Source organism: Strigops habroptila, chromosome 19 (assembly GCF_004027225.2).
Source record: "Strigops habroptila isolate Jane chromosome 19, bStrHab1.2.pri, whole genome shotgun sequence".
Classification (NCBI taxonomy): Eukaryota; Metazoa; Chordata; class Aves; order Psittaciformes; family Psittacidae; genus Strigops; species Strigops habroptila.
In genome coordinates this window covers 2,747,356-2,766,972 of record NC_044295.2, presented here as the reverse complement: position 1 = coordinate 2,766,972, position 19,617 = coordinate 2,747,356, and the positions used below count along the sequence as shown (strand labels likewise).

The 19,617-nt window shown below is 64.4% G+C and overlaps 2 protein-coding genes across 3 annotated transcripts; one reads left to right on the top strand and one right to left on the bottom strand.

Moving 5' to 3' along the window:
* Positions 1 to 313: 313 nt before the first annotated feature.
* Positions 314 to 6,950, bottom strand: LOC115617633 (collagen alpha-5(IV) chain-like). Of its 2 annotated transcripts, none has more exons than XM_030508400.1 (23): positions 6,731 to 6,950; positions 6,374 to 6,510; positions 5,966 to 6,037; positions 5,755 to 5,817; positions 5,609 to 5,674; positions 5,158 to 5,364; positions 4,617 to 4,973; positions 4,327 to 4,446; positions 4,197 to 4,250; positions 3,966 to 3,992; positions 3,536 to 3,637; positions 3,292 to 3,336; positions 3,037 to 3,117; positions 2,889 to 2,930; positions 2,753 to 2,780; positions 2,486 to 2,535; positions 2,246 to 2,380; positions 2,039 to 2,101; positions 1,862 to 1,930; positions 1,634 to 1,702; positions 1,294 to 1,488; positions 984 to 1,096; positions 314 to 813 (listed from the first exon to the last, which is right to left on the bottom strand). In XM_030508400.1, the coding sequence occupies exons 1-23, from the start codon at positions 6,945 to 6,947 to the stop codon at positions 603 to 605; spliced, it is 2,523 nt and encodes an 840-aa protein (XP_030364260.1). In that variant the 5' UTR covers positions 6,948 to 6,950; the 3' UTR covers positions 314 to 602. The 2 variants fall into 2 exon arrangements, with proteins under 2 accessions (XP_030364260.1, XP_030364261.1); XM_030508401.1 differs by having other exon boundaries at positions 5,966 to 6,034.
* Positions 6,951 to 9,515: 2,565 nt separating this feature from the next.
* Positions 9,516 to 18,446, top strand: IGFBP4 (insulin like growth factor binding protein 4). Its single transcript, XM_030508518.1, has 4 exons — positions 9,516 to 10,122; positions 15,481 to 15,635; positions 15,768 to 15,902; positions 16,144 to 18,446. Exons 1-4 carry the CDS (start codon positions 9,738 to 9,740, stop codon positions 16,270 to 16,272), a joined length of 804 nt encoding a protein of 267 aa, XP_030364378.1. The 5' UTR covers positions 9,516 to 9,737; the 3' UTR covers positions 16,273 to 18,446.
* Positions 18,447 to 19,617: the final 1,171 nt, after the last annotated feature.

Below are 19,617 nucleotides of genomic sequence, written 5' to 3'. Positions count from 1 at the left end.
GCTGGGGTCGTGCTGGGACCTGCCGGGCAGTGTCCGGGGACACAGCACTGCGTCTGGGGCGGGCACCGGGCCCGGGGCTGTGCCCCATGGGTGTGCCCAGCAGTGCTGGTATCACTGGAACCACATTCCATGACTTCAGTGTCCCTGTGGTGTCCCTGTTCCCCCATTTGTGCTGGTCCTAAAGCTCACGGGTGGCTCCAGACCCACTCCCCGTTCCCCAGGCTGGCTGCAGTGTGCCCCACATGCCCCTCGCTGCAGCAGGCGATGTCCTGGGTAGCCCCCCCCTCCCCAGTAACATCATTTGGGTGTCATCCCAACCCCAGCATTTTGTGTCTTTATTTCCAGAACAGTGACAGCATTCCCTTCACTGGCACTGCAGGGAGGCAGCTGGGCACAGACCAGCATCCCCCTGTGGCACAGGGAGCTATGGGGTTGGCACAACCTGTGATGAGCCCGGCTGCGCAGTTGGCATCCTCTCGATGCTCTCGCATGGCTCCAGTGCTGCACTTCTATTCCCTGCGCTACCCCATATCCTTACCCACAGGACAGGGGAAGCTGCCTGGAGCGTGCGGCTGGAGACCACCGGTGCCACGGTACCGGGATCACCACATGTGCCGGTAGGGAAAGACCACCTCCACGCAGAGCACCACCAGTGCCTCGGAGCAGTTGTGCCGCTGCCCAGCCAGCAGCCTGCCCTCACCCAGCGCGACAGCCAGGCCCTCCCCGGCGCTGGAGCTGCGCCAGCCCTGGCAATCCCGCTTGCGGGCTTGGCTGCCCCGTGATGTGGATCCGTGCCAGGCCAGCCGCCGGGGCCTGCGGTCGGGGATGGGGGTGAGAAGGGCTGGGGCACCCCCTCCAGCTCTTTGCAGCAGCTCCTGCATCTGTGCGAGCGCCAGGAGCAGGAGGGACCTGCTGCAGATCCCCACCCAGTGCGGGTGCATTCAGGGTTACCCGGCTGGTGCCCACTCTGCAGCCAGACTCACCAGAGAGGATCCGTCAGGACATTGCCCCCGTTGAAGGAGTAGATGGGGCCCCGCAGGGCAGCGCTGGTCTGGCCCTCAAAGAGGGAGCTCCAGGACTTGGCCAGCAGCTGACCCTGTGGGCACAAGCAGTGGCACTGAGCTGGGGGCCAGGGGCTAAAGCCATGCCCTTGTCCCGACCACATATGGGCAGTAACTTGCCCTCCGTTCCTCCGAGCTCCACAAAACAGAAGTGCTGACCGCTGCCAGGGTACAGCAGCCCCAGTGCAAGGGCTTTGCTGCTGGCAGCCCCGCAGGGGACAGGGGTACTCGCCTTCAGGTTGACGATAGGGAGGTTCCTGTCTGTCCTCTTGACGATGGAGACTAGGTCCTGGGTGGGGGCTGACAGGAATGCCCGGAAGGTGCCATAGAGCTGAGCCTCCTGGGACTGGCGGTAGCACTGCAGGTCGGCACCGCGGATCCCGCTCATGTCACCGGTGAGGGGCACGTTCAGCGCGGCCAGGCGGAGCTGGGGGGAAAGCAGGGAGGCTTGGGCATGGCTGGGCATTGAGGTCTCTGCTCCCCCTTTCCAAGAGGATGTGAGCCTCCGGAGAGGCTGCGCAGGCATGGAAAGGTCCCCCCAGCACCTCTGCCCAGAGCTGGGCATTGCTTACTGATGGGATCCGTGGGACAATGGTGGTTGGCAGGATCTGGGGCATCTCTTGTCCCCCTTCCTTCTGGACCTGGAATAACAGCTCAGGTCAGCCTGGGGACATCCATCCCTCTGCCATGGGTGCAGCACCCTGCCCAGCCCAACATGACCCAGGATCTGCATGTGCCAAGCTGGCTCTGCCCTGCAGACACCCCATCTCCATGGCACAAGGACCTGCCGCAGGGCTCACCAGTGAGTCCACTGGGGTCAGCGCAGGCGGTGCCATGTCAGGACCTCTTGTCTGCACCCGCTTTGCCTCCTGGATGGAAAGGAGAGGACAGTCCCACAGGGGCCTGTCTCCCCCCTGGCCAACAAGGGAGGGCTCGATCCCCTCGCTGGGATGTGAGTGGGTGCCCACACCCCTCACCTGGTACCGTGGGGTGGAGACAGAGGGGTCATCACCAGCAAAGAGCGATTTCGAATCCTCCAGCTGCTCAAGGCAATGAGCAGAGCGATGGATTAGGAAGGAACCAGCTCTTTCCCAGGGCTCTGCTGCCCCAGTGGCAAATCCAGCTGCCAGGGCTGGATCCTGCCCCCCAATCCCATGAGGGACCCCAAGGGGTGTCCTTGGTACCAGGAGGCGGCTCCAGCCGGTGGGGGTCCGGAGGAAGGCGCTGCTCCCTTCCCGCACGTAGACCAGGCTCCCCTCGGGCACGGCACTGCCCGACTTCAGCATCAGCTCCTTGGACCTGAAGACCCACATCTGGCGCTGGCGGATGGAGAGGTTCATGGCCCAGGTTCGTGGCCCGGCTGTGGTGCATGGGACAGCCAGACAGCCTGGGGGTGCTCGACCATGGCCACGGCCAGGACCAACCTGGAGATGGGTGTGGGAGTCCAGCGGCTCCGTCCGAGGCATGTCGGCACCTGGAAAGGGTTGGGCGTCATAAAGCATCCCAGTGCAGGGGCTGGGTGCTCTCTGCAGCAGCGCAGTGGTACTGGGAGCTGGGTGGGAGAGCCAGCTGCAGCGCTGGGGACCCAGGCAGGGTGGCACAGCCCCAGCGCCCGCGAAGGGAGGCAAGACTTGATAAAAGGTGGTTCCAAGGAGGCTGGAGCACTTGAAACACCTGAGAAATGCCCTTACCTTCTGCCCAGCCTGCGTCAGGGGCTGCCTGCGTAGACAAGCAGGGCCCGTTACTGCTGTTGGGCACCGGGACACCCTTCCCGGTGCATGGGGAGGGGACAGGGTCTGTCCTGGGGACAGCAAGGCTGTGGCTTACCGACTGCTTGCAGGGCGGCTGGGCACGGATGGGGTAAACCCTCTGGAAACAGAGAGAGGTGGGTTTGTGGGGGGCCCCTCGCGCTGTGCATGCTCACACGTGTGTGTGCTCTGGCACAGGCATGTACACAGCCCGTGCTGGGCCTTACGTTGAGGTAGAGGAGACCTGGTGCTCCAGGGGGGCCAGGGGGCCCGGGGGGGCCGGGGTTCCCAGGAGGACCTTGAAGACCCTGCATAGAGCAGTGTGGAGGTTAGGCTGGGCTATTTTGGTGCTGCCTTTTGTGGGGCAGCTACAAGACACCCCATTGCTGTCCCTCATCCTTCCCACTCCTTTCCCCTCCCAGGGCTGAACCTCCCCGGGCTGGGGGGCAGCACACAGACATGAGCCAAGCAGTGTCTCTCACATGGGGAATGATTGCTCCGTAAAAATCTGTCTCGTCTTTGCTGCCCTGCAGAGACAGAGAGAAGATTGAGACTGCTCTCCATCCTCCCGCTCTCCAGCCCTCCACCCCAGCTGGGGCTGTGAGCCCTGGGGACCTGCCAGTGGGGCACACAGAGCCTCCTGGGCTCCAGCAGCAGGGTCCTGAAGGCCAGGCTGCGATCCCTGGGCACCCCTTGCCATGATCCCCACAATCCCTGAGGACTTACCGTCTGGTACCCACTGATGGGCACCCAGGAGCCGGCATGGCTGCTGGTGCTGGGGAATGAGGGGTGGCCTGGTTTGCACCCGTGTTCCCCGTAGCAGCGCCCCTGGGTGAGACACAGAAAAGGCACGATTAGATCCTGTGCTGCGTGATGGGGATGCTGTGCTGTGTGTGTGCACGGGGGCACTGCATGCTTGCATGGGCATACACACGTGTGCATTGCATGTACCACAGGGGATAGTGTGACTCTCCAGACCCCCCTCCCTGTGCCCCAGCACATTTGGGGACCCCAGTGATGCCACTGGGTGAGTGAAGGTTGGTGCTGCCCATGCAGAGGGCGGTGGGGAGCAGAGGCAGCACACGTGGCTCAGGGGTTCACACTCAGGCTGTGGGGATGGGACCCTCCCCCTGCAGCAGTGCTCGTCGGTACTAACCCGCTCTCCGGGGTCACCCTTTTCTCCCTGGAAGGAAAGCAGAGAGGTCCCATTGGTGCCCAGCTCTGGGGGCACCATCACAGCCCCCTCGCACAGTGCTGTGCCTCGCTCCACTGGGTAACACCCGCCATAGAACTGTTTGGTCTTGACGCCAGCACCGGGGAGCAGCGTGGCCGATGCTGTCCCCCTGCCCCCGGTGCCAACACCACCACTCGCGGTGCCCTGGCTCACCTTGGGGCCCGGTGGCCCGGCTGATCCGTGGTGCCCTGCGTGGTGCAAGTTGCACTGGAAGGGGAGGATATGCCGGGGTGAGCATGGGGCAGGCCCCCGAGCACCTGCAACCCCAGGACCCCATACTCACCCTGTAGTCCCCTGGTGGCCCCGGCGGCCCCATGGGCCCAGGCATGCCCGGGGAGCCAGTCTCTCCGGTCCGGCCAGGGCTCCCCGGCATGCCTGGCAGTCCATATTCACCCTTCTCACCCTGCCAGCACACATGGGGTGGTGAGTGTGGGGGTTTAGCACCCCGTGTGTCCCTGGACCCACAGCGGCAGGGCTGGGGCAGAGCAAGGGGCTCACGGTGTGCTCCATCCCCATTCCGCTGGCTCTGTGCTCCCCCAGGGACATGGACAGGCTGGGCTGGGACCCCCTTACCTTAATTCCAGGGAATCCCGGCTCCCCTCGGAGCCCTGGTTTGCCAGGGAGTGATGTAGGTCCTGCGGGACCTGGGGGTCCTTCTTGCCCAGGCACCCCGGGAGGACCTTGGGGCCCTGGGAGCCCCGGTGCCCCCGGAGATCCATCTGGCCCAGCCATGCCTGGAGACCCTGGAGGTCCTTCAGCCCCAGGGAAACCGGGGGGTCCCACAGCCCCTGGTGGGCCGGGGGGTCCTGGCTGCCCATCCCGTCCAGGGACCCCTGGGAGGCCTTCATGGCCTGGGTAGCCTGGGGGTCCTGGCAACCCGGGGGGGCCTGGGGGTCCCGTGTTTCTCGCAGGGCTGGATGCTCCCAGTTGCTTGTCGGGTTGGAGGGAGAGAGGAAAGAGAGAGGGGAGTTGGTGAATGGCAGCATCCCGTTCCCTGCTCCCATCCCCTGGGCTGCCCACGGCCGTGCCCCCCATCCCTCCCCGTCCCTGCTGGGCATTGAAACCACCGTCAGCCCTGGCATCTCCTGCCTGAGCCCCCTACCCCAGTGCTCACCTCATTCTCTGATCCCTTGGGGAGGGTGGCGGGTGCAGGTTGGCTCCTGGCTCCCCAAGTGCCTGGGGGTCCTGGCGGTCCCGGAGGACCTGGGGGACCCCGGGGCCCCTGGTGACCCGGCTGCCCTGGGCTGCCGGACTTCCCTCTCTCCCCAGAGAGCCCTGGCTGGCCTCTGTCCCCCGGGGATCCTCGGTCACCCTTGTCTCCCTGTTTGGGAAAGATAGAGCCTTGCTCCCGGCTCCTGGTGCTCTCCTCCATCAGTGCCCACCACGGGGACCTGCTGTCCCCCTGCAAGGGGACATTTGCATTGCCCCCAACCCAGACTTCGAAGCAAGAGTCCAAATCTGAGCAGAAAATATTTAGCACTGCCAAAAGAGCCCCAGGATTCCTCCCAGTGTGTCGCTATGGATCCCTGTTCCCCCACGCCTCTCCCTGGGGATGATCACTGCACCTTGGGGCCGGGAGGGCCAGGAGGGCCGGGGCGCACGGGGCAGACGCAGCGGGAGCCGTTGTGCATCTGGAGAGGGAGAGAGCGGTGAGCTGCGGGCTGGGAGCCCGGCTGCGGCGTGCGGGGTGGGTGCCCTGCGCCCCGCTCACCTGGAGAGCAGGGTCCACCTCCGGGGCTGGGGGCACCCGCTGGGGCAGCCCCTTTGCTGTTGTCTGTGAAGGAGACAAGGGGCTGAGTCTGAGACCCCTGGGCACCATCCCCATCCTGCCCTGCCAGCCCACATCCCCCAGAGCCCCCCACCCGGGGGCACAACCCCGGCTGCCCCTCGCAGCGCCCCCAGGGGCCAGGACCCTCCACCACCTTGATCTGCAGGAACTCCTCTTCCTCTGCACTCCCCTCGAAGACCTCCGGCGTGACTGTGGGTCGCTGCTGCTGGGATGGATGGACAGGGAGTGCTCAGTGTGGGGCTTGGGGGCATGAAGGACCCCTCCACAGCCGTGGTTGCCTGGAGGCCGGGTGGGGGCTCAGCACAGCGCTGTGCCCTGGCGGGGGGGCACCAGGAGCTGCCACAGCTCCTTCCCATGGGGGCAGAGGAGGCTGAGCAGCGGCATGGGGCTGGAGCAGGGCACGTTGCCCTGCCTGGGCTGTGACTGTGCAACAGGGCACAGATAAGGGGAAGGACATGGCAAGGAGCCCGGCAGCGGCTGGGGAGTTTCGGAAGGACTGGAGGAGCTGGGGCAGGGGAACACGCTGCCCGGGGAAAAGCACCTGGCCTCGTGTGCGTGGTGGGGCATGGCTCAGACCCTTTGCTGCACCCCTGGCGAGGGGGTCCCGGCGTCTGGGGGCTGTTGCCAGCGGGGGTTTGCTCAGCAGCATCTTCCGAGTGGGCTCCACGGCATCTCTGTCTGCAGGAGCAAAGGGGTGATGGGGTAGGAAGTGGTGGGGCTGGAGAGGAACCGGGGTGACACAGGACTCCCGGTTCCCAGCACTTGCTGTGGCCACGGCAGCCCCGGACCCCACCACCCCACACCTCACCCTCCAGCCTTATGCCAGAGGTTCACTTCCTTGCTGGGGTGCAGGAGCCAGGGGTGCCAAGGAAGCCATGCCCTGTCCCTCCGTGCTTACCTTCCTCCCCATCCAGGATGGGCGCTGTGGGGCTCGTGCCTGGGTCTGGGGTGGTGTCGTCCAAGCCCAGGGGATAAAACCACTGGGCCGTGGCAGAGGGCAGGCGCCCGGCCAGCACCCAGAGGATGCAGAGCACAGGGAGGAGGTGCTGGGGGCTGCCGGACCCCATGCCCCTGCCTCGGGGCCAGACTGCCCAGGCTGGGGGTGCTGGGCTCATCCTGCTCGCCTGCGCCGTCTGCTCCCAGCACCCGCGGTTATCACGGCGGCCCCCCCCGCCGCCCGACACGCCCCTCGCCCGCCCCGGCACTCGCACCTACGGGCCGCATCCGGCGGGGGATCAGCACCCACATGGCCGGGTCACCTTCCAGGGGCGAGGGGGGGGGCAGCCGGGAACCACGGGGAAGGGAGCCAGCGCCGGGAGGAGCTGATGGAACCAAGGCGAGGGAGGGCTGGGGAGGAGGTGCTGCCTGGAAATGGGGAGTAAAACCAGAGGGGAGGGGGCTGGCTGAGAGCAGGGGGCGTCGACCGCGGTGAGAGCAGCCGGGTGCTCTGCGGGGGATGCTGGTGCTGGTGCCAGGAGGGGACTCAGGGGACTCAGGGGCCTCGGGGGTCAGTGGGGCTGAGGCCTGGGGACAGGGTTGGGAGAGCCCAGGGGGTGTCGATGTTCTGCAGCATATGTGACACCTATGCCCTGTGGTGTGTGCAGTCACCGTGCCCACAGTGAGCACAGAGCCCTGTATGTCGCCGGCTCCATGAGGGCCACCTCATTTGGGGGTCTCCAGCCCTCTCTGACCCCCAGCCCCCTTCTGCCACTGTCTTGCGCTGACCTGCAGCCTCTCCCCTGCCTGCTGCTGCGAGTGGCAGGGAAGCAGCAGCCAGGCTGGGCCCCAGTAGCCTTGGGAACCCCAAAGAGCCACTGAGGTTGGGAAAGCTGTGCTGGGAGCCCCAAGAGCCCTGGGGCCAGGGGCAGGGGGAGGTGGGCTGCACCGAGTACCATGCACTGAGCTCTGTGCACCGTGTATCAACCACCATGCACCGGGCACCCTCCTCGGCTGCAGGGCTGTGATGGGGGGGCAGCATGGCTGTGGGTGCCCCAGCCCAGCCCCTCTCTCTTCGGCAGGATGGTGCTGGGACAGGGACCTGGAGGAGCACAGCGAGAGCGTCCCCATCCCCTGCACAAGCCGCAGACACAACAGTCTCTGCAGCAGGCGCTCGGTGCTGCCAAGGTCTGATAAGGTGCTGTGGGGCTGGGCGCATGTTTGGGTTTGGTCCCTGCTTGGACACCGTGTCAAGGCTGGTGCCTCTGTTCCAAGTCACGGCCACTGCAGCAGTGCCAGGCAGGGCAGGGGCTACAGAGCAGCGCCGGGTGCCAACGCCTTGCAGGGCCCCTGTGGCACATGGGAGGGGAGAAGAGGGGTTGGGGTGCATGGGGGGCACAGACCCTGTGTCCTGCTGGCACACTTGGTGGCTTCCCAACTCACCTGCACAGGAGAGAGAAGATGGTTCTGAGAGCCCCTGCAGCCAGTGCCGCCATTGCTGGCACTCCAGCCTGAAGATATCAGTTTGAGCAGTAGATGAGATGCGTTCACGTTTCTCATCCTGAGCCCTATTCCTCTCATCCCACCCCCACACCAGGGCCCTGCAGTAAGACCCAGTGTCTGGGTGTTTAATGGCCATTAATCACCATGTACATGGTGCAAGGCACAGTCATAAGCCCCAGCAAACCCGCTACTCAGCCAGGTCCTCTGTGGGATGTGGCTCTTTCCTGCACGTTGTGCTTGCCCTGCAGTTCTGCATGGGCTGGGCTGGCTCCCTTGTCCCACAAGGTGAAGGCCACCTTCTTGTCAGGACACACCATCTTCCCGCTAGTGCTGTTGGTGGGGATGGCTGGGGTGGTTGTAGTAATTTTGTCACTTTGTGTGGCACAGGGTGGTGTTTTTGCTGGCATTGTCCAGGGCCAGCGTGGTGACATGGCCAGCACCCAAGTGCTGCTGTGCCAGTGTGTCCCTGAGTTTGCAGGACAAAGCTCCCTGCAGCGTGCAGCCGCTCCTCATCCCGTGGCATGAGTTTAACAGGTCTCTGCCTTACCTCTGCCCGCAGCTCATCCTGTCCCCGGGGTGGGGAGAGGAGCTCTCTGCGCCCTTGGACCCCTGCAGCGAGCCCGGGGGACAGCTTGTTCAAGGCCTGCCCGGGTGCCACAGCCTGTCACACAGGGCAGCGAGGCTGCGCTTGTGCCGGTGTTCATCCCACCCCCAGAGCCCCGCTGCCGCACCCAGGCGGGTTCCCCCCGGGCCGCGTGCTGCGGGGACCGGCGGGGCCGGCCCGCGGGGCGGGATTCCGGGGCTTCCGCCCGCCCGCCCGCCTCTCGGTTTTCCCGAATAGCCACTAGGTGCCGGCAGCTTTCAACTTATCCCGGGGCTGTGCGGGGCGTGGGGAGCCGCCGGGTGCGTGGCCGGGTGCGGGGGGAGCCGGAGGGGCCGCCCCGGGGCGTCCCGGGCAGACGGGGCTGAGCTGCCCCAAAGTGATGCCGCTCCCGCCGGGACCCCCGTGCCCGGGGCCCGGAGCCCACCCCGGGCTGCCCCACGCTGGGGGTCTTGGCCACAGCCCCCGCGATGCAGCCCCGTGCGGTGTCTGTGTCCCCCCACCCCCAGTTCATCCCCGTTGCTCTCGGGACCGGGCGGGGTGTCGGGACGGCTGGAGGGGGCGGCGGGTGGTCTGCGGGGAGGGGGGCACATGGCCGGGGGTCTCCGCGCTGGTTCTCCGCGCTGCGCGGCGCCGGAGCTGTCCCGCCGGCGGTGCCGGTGCCGCAGCCGCCCTCCCCGGTGCTGCTGCAGCCGCCGCCGTCGGCGGGGATCGGCTCTCCCCGGTGGCTTCCCGGTGTCAGCGGGGGCGGCCCCGCCGGTGGCCCCGGTGCCGGCGGCGGGAGGTGTGGCCAGCGGCCGCATAAATCCTCCGCCGCCAGCCGAGCGCCGCCAGCCGCGGGCCGGAGCGCGGGCGCGGGGCCGCCATGCGCGGGGCCGCCGGGTGCGCGCTGCCGCCGCCGCCACCACCGGTGCTACCGGTGCTGCTGCTGCTGCTGGCGGCGGCGGCGGGGCCGGGCGGTGGCGAGGAGGCGATCCAGTGCCCGCCGTGCTCGGAGGAGCGGCTGGCGCGCTGCAAGGCACCGCAGGGCTGCGCGGAGCTGGTGCGGGAGCCGGGCTGCGGGTGCTGCGCGACCTGCGCCCTCGGCCGCGGCACCGCCTGCGGCGTCTACACCGCCCGCTGCGGCGCCGGGCTGCGCTGCTACCCGCCCCGCGGCGTGCCGCGGCCCCTGCACACCCTCATGCACGGTCAGGGCATCTGCACCGACCTGGCCGACGTAGAGGCCATCCAGGAGAGCCTCCAGCCCCCAGGTAAGGCAGCGGGGTGAGGGGTGGGTGCCGGAGGGGTCCCTGCACCTCGCCAGCTTGGTGGCACAGTGCATAGGCAACCCCTCTGTGCCTCAGGCCTCTCTCCACTCACTTGGCAAGAACTGGGGCCATGGGGCGGTGGGCTCAGCAGGGACCCTGTGGCAGGATGGAGTGGGGCAGCCTGGGATGGACATACATAGAGCATGTCCCAGGGAGAGAGCAGTGCTGAGCTGCGTGAGCTCCCACAGCTGCGTACCAGTGGGTCACGTCTTGTGCCATCCTTACCCAGCATGGGCACAGCAATGCCATGGCCACTGCAGGAGCAAGGTGCTTCCCAGGGACCTGTCACTGCTGTGCCCTGGCTGCAGCGTGCCCTGGCTGCAGCGTGCCCCTGCTCCAGGGACGCTGTCCCTGCCCTGGGACAGGTCCCAGCTGTCCGGGAGGCCCTGCTGCACAGTGACCCCTGCGCTGCTCCTTCCCTGGGATGTTGCCCACAGCTCTGCCGGGAGGAAACAGGAAAGAGGCCTCGGGGCACCTGCTTCCCTCACAGGCAGGTCAGGCTGGGCTCTGCTGGGGCTTTGCCAAGGGCTGTGTCCTTCCCACGGCCGGACAGGGCAGTGGGGTGCAGGCAGGGCCAGGGCAGAGAAGCTGCCCATGTGCGTCTGCCCCAGGACCCTCTTACTGGTGATTGTGCCACCCCCTGTGCTCTGGCAGGGTCTGGGGCCGGGAGCAGGTCTCACTGTGGCCTTGAAAGTGAGAATGGGGCTGCTCCTGGGCGCTGAGTGTGGAGACCAGGCCCATGAGGTTGGTCCGTTAGTGGGTCTGGATGGCACCACATCCCTGTTTCCCCATCCTGTGAGCTGTGCTCAGGACCACGTCCTCTGGAGCTGGGGAGCAGCATCCTGCCACGGGACAGTCCATGAGCTGGCCTGGCCCTGTGTGCCCATGTGGGGTCGCCCGGAGCTCCCCAAGGGGAAGAAAGGGCTGGAGCAGTGTCTGTCCCTGTCCACCTTGATGGCCAGATCCCAGATCCATTCCTTCCTCGTGTAGCTGGTCCATGGCAGCTCTGCTGGTGTCCCATAGTGAGGAATGCCCTTTGTGGATGGGCCCCTCCATCTGCCCCACTCCAGGGACAAGACGTCATCACGAGTGCTCGGCATGGGGTCTGCTGCGGAGACCCCCTGCCCTGCCTGTCTGTCCTCATCCCACATCCTGCAGGAGCTGTCTGGGCTCCCTGGCCTGGGGCTGTGTCAGGCTGCCAAGGCCTGTTGGTTTTGGCTGTGCCCTGTGTAACGCAGCATTTTTTCCCAGAGCCTTGTAGGAAACAGACTTGCAGATTTTTCCCTTCCTTCCCGCCGTGTTTTGGCATTGCTGGGGACGGGTGGGTGGCCGTGGGAGCCGGGCTGGCCCGCCGGGCTGCGTGCCTGCCTGCAGCATCGCAGGTGGCAGGATGGAGGAGAGGGCAGCGGTGAGCTCCTTCCCCCGGGACGCGGCACAACATATTGCTCTGTGCAGCCCTGGTGGGAAAATCCCAGTGGGATGTCTGAGCCGTGGGTCACTGTCCCGCTCCGGCAGCCTGGAGCCAGTGGAAGTGTGGGGCTGTGGGCTGTGGGCTCTGCCACTCCCACCATAAACCTGCCTGGCACAGCGAGGGCATCCCAGCATCCCATGGGTCCCCTCTGGGTGAGCAGAAGGGGATTAAATGCCTGTTTAGGGGCAGGGGCATAGGGAGCGGGTGCCTCGGGGGCTGAGCGGGTGCCGGGGAGCAGAGGCTGCAGAAGGAGGGTGGCTGGGAAGCAGTTAATGTGCAGCTCGTACAGTCAACACTTTGTCTGGGGGCTTGGCCCAGGGGGGCTCCGCATTCCAGGGAAGAGGCTGGGATCGAGGAGGCTGGGCTGAGGCTGGGCTTGGAGCGATGGAGCACCATCAGCGGGAAAGAGCCTCTCTGCTCGTCCAGGACCTGCAGCACCCGTGGGATGGGCTTCTTAGGAAGTGAGGATGAGGGTGGCTGCTGTCCCGACATGAGACCCTCACTCGTGGCTGTGGGTCTGGGCACCTTGTGCAGGACCCTGGTCTCTGCTTCCCACTCCCAGCCATGCCAGCTCCAGGCTGGCTCCTGGAGCATCCTCCTGGTCAGGCCAACCCCAGGAGGTTCCAGCCATGGGTTTTTGGCACAGCCTGTGGGTGCCTGGGGGAGGTGATGGCTGAACCCATGTGTGGCAGCTGGGAAGAGGTGAGGACGTTTTCCCCAGCACACATGACGAGTGATTTAATTCTGGTTAAATAATTATGTCTGGGAAAAACTGACCCCATGGGAATTGCGTTCATCCCATGTGGTTGCTGGAAGCTGTGTCTGGGACAGATCCTATTCCCTTCCCATGTACAGTGACTGGGAGGGACAGTGGTGGCTGCGCCTGGCTGGACGGCACAGGGACGGTGAGGACAGGCTGGGTTCAGCCCCGGTGGTGGCCACGCTCCATTCATCTGCTGCTGCCCCTTTCTGTCCTGGCAGGGGGCCCTGTCCCATCTGTCACCCAGGATGGTGTCCAGCCTTTGCCCATGCTTGGGTTTCTCCAGGCTGGGCGCTGCTGCCAGCGAGGCTCTGGTCCCTACCAGGAATCATCTGCATCCCTGTATCCCGACCTCTCCTCCATTGGACTCACACTGGGCACCAGGCTGGGAGGTGCAGATGTGCTTGGCCATGTTTGAGCACAGCAAGGGCTCAGCACCATGTTCCCGTGGGATGAGGACAGGCCAGGCATCCCAGCCGGCGTCCCTGGCCAAGGGGCAGGAGGTGCCCGTGCCCTGCCGCCCCTGTGCCTGGCTCCCCACGCTCTGCTGCGGCCAATGCTCGCCAGGACAAGCACAGAATTCCCTGCGCCAGCGCCTGCCAAGCCCGGAGCCCCGGCAGGCAGGAGAGCCAGCACTGCGCCGCGGCCCTGCCAGGACCACCCGCCGGCCGCACCAGCCCTGCCAGAGGGGGAAGTGGAGGATGCCGGGACCCTGCGGCTCATGTGCCATCTTGGCCATGGACACGTGGATGCGTCCCCTCTGGCTCGCTCTGGTCCTTTGCCCCTGGGCTGCTGGAGTAGGGGGAGCAGGGCTGGAGCTGTGGGACCCTGACACTGTCCCTCTCCCATGGACACACACATGGTCCTGGGACTCGCTGCCCCGGGCTCTGCTCCCATGGGAGCCATGCGGTGGAGCTGGAGCCCTTCACGGCTACCTCAGAATCACAAGTTCTGCATGTGACCAACCTCATCTGCAGCTCCCGTTAATTGAAGTTGGTGCTGAATGACCCGTTTGTGTCTCCTGTCCGCAGCTCGAGCAGAAGGCTGGGAAGAAACCCTCCTCCTGCCAGGACAGGGCGGCCAGCACAGGCAGCACCCATTCCCATCCCACGTGAGATCGTGCTTTTTCCATGTCCTTGTGTGAGAAGTTCCCTGATCCAGCTGGTGCAGGAGGACTGCCAAGGGAGGCTTGAGGCTCCTCGAGCTGCTGCGTGTCTCTTGGTGGAAAAATCACCCCAAGGACTGCAGCGATCCTGGAGGGAACCTGGAGGGATCCTGGATCTGTGTGCAGGTTGAGGACCGTGGGCAAGAGCTCTGTCCCCAGAGCCTAGTGCAGCTCCTTCCTGCCCAAAGGCACTGACGCTTCATGTGACCTTAAGAGAATGTTATTTGCATCTGGTTTTATTTAAGCTGAGAGATTTGATGCTCTGAAAGTGGCTGGCAGGGGGAGGAAGAGGGTTGGCCCATGACAGGGCTGGCAGAGGGCTTCCCCCAGGCAGTGCTTCCCAGTGCCTTTCCATGGTGCAGGAACAGTGCACGGAGGTGCCAGGACTTCGGCTTGGTGGTCCCCACCCGTGCCAAAGCTCCCACCTGGCTCTTCCTTGTGTGTCTCCCCGAGGAGGTGCAGGGGGAGGCCGGGGAGGGAAGGAGCTCTGCTGCCAGCACCCACGTTGTGCCACAGCCCCGTGGTTGGTGCCACTGGGGCTGGCATCGCTCTGCGCCGGGTCCTGGAGACTTTGGGTTTGTGTTTCAAATTTCAAGGGCATGAGCCATTTCCTGGAAAAGAAAAAAAAGATTAAACAAAAAGCAAATAACACAAATTGAAGGAGAAAGCTTCGATCCAGGCTTTGCTGTGAACTTTAACCAGGCTGCTGGGAGCTGGTCCAGGAGCCCTGTGCTGCAGGGGAGCTGATGGGAGGCCAGGGCCAGGATCCCGTGAGAGCTGGTGGGAGAGCAGGGCTTGGATCCATGGGGATGTGACAGGCAGGAGACTGTGGCTCTGACCCTGCTGCCTTCCTGTGGGAAGGGCTGGTGCTGGGCCTCACCCCAGCAGCCTCCATCCCTGGTGCTGTGAGCCCCTGGGTGCTTCCACCCGTGCTGCACCATGACCACCTCCTGCTTTGTTTGGGAAGGTTTTTCCCATTGCTGGATGCAGTATTAATCAATTATATTAATCAATATAAGCCAAATCCTGGGATAAGCTCAGGCAGGAAAGGGCCCTGGCTGCTTTCCTCTTGCAGCCCTGGCGGGGCTCTGAGCACAGGCAGGACCCGGCTGCCCAGCGTGTCCCTGTTCTGCAGAGCATTAGTGGGCCCCAAACTGGAGTGACCAGCAGCTTCTCAAAAAACAAAGTGGCCCCAGGAGCTGGATCTCATGATACCCCATCCAGCTGCCAACATCTGGGATCGCAGTTTGGCTGCGCTCCTGGCACAGGCGAGGATGCCAAGCGCCGCCTTTCGGGATCGGCCCTGTGGGAGATTAACTTTCTTATTCCAGGAATTCCTTCTTTCATGTCTTTGCGGGGGCTGTGCCCTGCGGCAGAGCACGGCTCTGGTCCCAGCCACGGCGCCCGGTGCTGCCCCAGGCCTGGCGGGTGCTCAGCACCATCCCGGTGCAGCCCCATGTCCCCGTTCCTGCTGCAGCTCCTCAGAGGCAGCTTTCTGGAGGCATCAGGATGTTCCTGGGGCTCCCTGGCCATGCACCCCATGGTCACCTTTCAGCCCCGTGGGTGCAGTGCTGTAGGTGAGCACCCAGTGCCTGGTGGCATGTGGTTGGCCAGGGCACAGCCAGACCCTCATGCCATGCTGTCACTGGAGCAACTGCCCAGCACTCTTGCTGCATGCATTTGCAACCCTACAATAACAGACATATGGCAACAAGCCCGTGAGTCATGGCTAATTAGTTGTCAAAACTCCCAGGAGCCTTTTCCAGCACTGCAGTGCTAAGCCCAGCACGGTGGCAGGGGCAGGAGGGGACCTGGGGCTGGGCATGATGCCTATGGGGATCAGGGCATGGCCATCCCCAGGGCTGCCCCATGGCACTGAGTCCCCTCCGGTCTGTGTCCTTGCAGAGAAGGAGGAGATTGACCACCCCAACAACAGCTTCAGCCCCTGCAGCATCCATGACCGCAAGTGCCTGCAGAAGCAGCAGGCGAAGCGGGTCAACAACGGCAACAAGATGCGCAACAGCGGGAGCCCGTACCACCGCGAGGAGACACGGCCCATAGTGAGCACCGGGCTAGGGAGGGCAGGATGGGTGCTGAGCAGCCCTGGGCTGTGCTCCAGAGCTGGGGTACTGGGGTGCAGGGCTGGGGGATCCATCAGCCCCACTGCTGGCTCATATGCCCCCTTCCTGCAGGCACAGGGCTCGTGCCAGAGCGAGCTGCACCGGGCGCTGGAGCGGCTGGCTGCCTCGCAGACCCGCACACATGAGGACCTGTACGTCATCCCCATCCCCAACTGCGACCGCAACGGCAACTTCCACCCCAAGCAGGTAGGACAGGTCACATCCATCATGGGGGTGCCACTTGTGTGGCTTGGTCAGGCTGGGAGGAGGACACGGATGATGGGCCAGTGGCAGGAGACACCGGTGGGAATCACCCTTCAGGGTTGCCAAAGCCTCAGGGTGGGATGGGGGTGGCAAAGCCCCCCATGAGAGCTCCTGGTTGCCCCAGCCATGGGAATGGGGCTGTGGGAGCCAGGCTGGGCATCCCTCACTGAACCTGCCTCCTCAGTGTCACCCGGCACTGGACGGGCAGCGGGGCAAGTGCTGGTGCGTGGACCGCAAGACTGGAGTGAAGCTGCCGGGCTTCCTGGAGCTGAAGGGGGACTTGGACTGTCACCAGCTGGCAGACAGCATGTGAGCGCGACCGGGACACCCGCGGGGGCTGCACAGGAGAGGAAGAGAGGGGACACGACTGTCGAGCAGCTCCTGTGTGCCGGGGGACCCTGCCATGCACCCCGGATTGCTGCTGTGCTCTGCGCCACAGCACGGGGCACGGCACCACGACCTGCGCCATGACCACTACCTGCCACTGCCGAGGGGTCCCTGGCACACCTCCATTCTGCACGGGCACTCGCCTGGACTGATGCTGCGCTGGGGCTGGTGTCCGGCTGCCGATGGGAGAGCACCCACCATCCTCCTGCCCCTCGGTACTGCTCCCACCCTGGGGTAACCCTCTGGTTTTTGCCCTGGCCCCTCTGTGCTGTGGTGTGGCTGGGGGACACGGAGCCTGGTGGCTGTGGCGGAGGCTTAGCCTGGCCCCACAGGCAGCCACGGACACGCCAGCGGCTGCATCAGCAGCATCACCCCTGCCCATGGTGCATTGTGTCCACGCTGGACCTCTGCATGTGGCAGCAGCAGAAGTGCCTCATCCGGCCCTCCCCGGCAGCAGGAGGATGCCCAGGCATGGACCGCGGGTGCCTAAAGAGACTCCCCCCGCCACCGCCTGCCTGGAGCCCTCCCTGCCTCCACCTGACCCAAAGCGTGTGCGGAAAATGGGCACCACAGCCACACAGAGCAATAAGAGACCTTCCCCCTGCCCACTGCAGCCCCCCAGCTCCACAGCCCGGCTCCTGCCTGCCCCATGGCCCAGCCCCATCCTCGCACAGGGACAAAGCCAGTGGCTGCAGCATTTTCCTCCCATCCATCCATCCATCCATCCATCCATCCATCCATCCATCCATCCATCCATCCATCCATCCATCCCGTGTCTCCATGCCCGGTCCCCATGGGCGAGGGGGGTCATGCACCCCCACTTGTCTTCTTCCAACTTGGCCAATGTGACAAAACCAGGATGAGTTTCTGGTGCATCCCAGTGACGAGATCTGCAGGTTTCGCCAGCACCAAGTTCTCAGCTGGGAAATTGTCACCACTTCTGTAGCTACTTTTTTTTTTTTAATTTCTTTTTTTATTATTTTTTAAGCTGGGCTGGAAGTTTTCACCTGAATGGCTTTAGGTGAGGAGTGGCCGTGCTGGCTGCCATGGCGGGAACCAAAGATGGAGGGGATTTTGCTGATTTCCCCCAGATCCACCCCCCCGCTCCATGGCCTCGGTGGGAGGTTTTGGTTTTCTGTGTGGATTCTCCCTGGTGGGTGCCAAGGCCCCGATGGGAATGAAATGTTTCAGTTTTAGTGAAACACTCTGTGCCTCCCAGCAGCTCCCTGGCATGGCACGGCATGGCACGGCATGGCATGGCACAGCAGCTCCCAGCACTGTCAAGGATGTCCCCACGTGTCTCGGCAGCAGTGCTGCCATCCCGCTGGCCAGCGCTGGCTGGATGGTGAGGACAGAACAGGGACAGGGCTGGCACCGGGCTCGGTGTTGCAGCTCATCGGCACGTTTTTGTCTGGCTTCTTGTCCATGTGCTGGTGTCCTCGTGTCACATCCCATGTTCCCAGGTTCACGTGTCCCAACATGGCTCAGTGCCTTGTTGGACTCCTTGTGGATCCCCTGCCTGCCCTGGCATCGCCCTGCTGGATCCCCTGCCTGACGTGGCATCACCCTGCTGGATCCCTGCCTGGCTGCGTGTGGCCCCGCTCGGAGGAGATGACCCACAACTTCTAAGCTGAGTCGATGTGCCAGGATGGTCCTTGGTGGGAATGGGGGTCCCAGCCCCTCACAGCACCCCTAGTGCCAGGATGGGTTTCCAGGGGTGCTGCTGGGGACCATGGCCGGTCCCAGAGCCGGTCCATGTGCTGCACTGGCAGCACCATGGCAGATCCCATGGGACCTCTCCTGGTTTGGGGTGGTCAGGGGGCAGTTGGGCAGGGACCAGGAACTTCTGTATCCAGCTCGGAGGGCTCCAGCGTTTTGTATTGTTTCTCCTGTAGGTTAAGGCTGTATTTACACATGATCATATACCAGCGTAAGGCTCCCCAACCCCAGTGGCGTTTTTCCATGCCGATGTGATTTACGTCAGTTTCTCCCAGGCCAAGCCTTCAGCCAATCCCTTCAGCCTCCCATGTAGCACCAACCCCCTTTTACAGTAAACTTGAACCTTTGTATCGTCAACAAGAAAAAAAAGTAATTCCTGTATTGAATTGTCCCTGTTATTTAATGTGTTTCTATCGAGTGTATTTTACCTTTGCATTGAGGAGAGGGAGGAAGCAAAGCAGAGGAGGAGCGAGGGGTCTGTGGGGATCCCACCCTGTGTTCCTGCTGCCGATGTGAGCTGTATGGAAACGCTCCCAAACAGGCCAAATTAAACCAGAGGCTGCCCACGGCCTTGGCACCATCCTGCTGCCACCTCGAGCCCTGGCAGGGGGTGGAGGAGCAGCCCTGACCCATGAAACCACATCCACAGGGACCACCGCTGCTCCTCACACCCATGGGACCCCCTTTGGCCAGGGGTGGTGGCCAGGCTGTGGAGCAGGATGAGGGCAGGGGGAGCTGGGCAGGGCACGGGGCTGGACTGTGGCAGTGGAACAACTGCCTGAGCTGTGTGTGGTTTGTGGATCCCAGGATGGGCTGCGGGAGCAGGGCCTGTGCACTCACAGCTCAGGGACCGGCACTGGGCACCCCACCAGTGCAGGGACCGGCTCAGCCTGGGGGACCCCGCGCTGGGCTTGGGGATCGGCACCACAAACCTCAGGAAGAGCTGCACCGAGCCGGCGTGGGGCGGGAGGCAAATGATTTAATGCCTTGTCCCGAGTCCCAGCTCAGCCTCCGCTTGGTGCCACGGTGAAGGCAGCGAAGCCCATCACCACCAGCCCAGCACAGGGCAGCGGTGTGGCCCAGGAATGGTGCTGGGCTGGGATGAGATGCTGGACAGGCTTCAAAGTTCAGGGGAGGATAGGGACAGGCACCGGTCCGCACCAGGGTGGTGTGCTCATGGCCAGGCAGCACCACCAGCTGCGGCACGTGTGTGTTTCTACGTGCTGGTGCACACCGAGCACCATCGGCTCTGCTCAGTGTCCTGTGAGGGCGTCAGGGGATGCAGCTGGAAGATGCCCAAGCACGGGAATGCTGGTGGCCACACACTCCTCCTGGCTGCCCAGTGCTTCCAGCCATGGCTTGGCTTTCCCATGGTGTTTGCAGACTGGGGTACCTGCATCGCCCCGGCTGCCTCTGCTTGTCCCCATCAGCTGAGGGAGGGCTGTGGCCTTTTCCCTCTTCCAGAGGTCATCAGGAAGCCGGTGACAGGAGGAAACCAAACCCTCTGCACATTCCACGTGTCCGGGAGTGTTGCTGCCTGGGACCCCTGGGA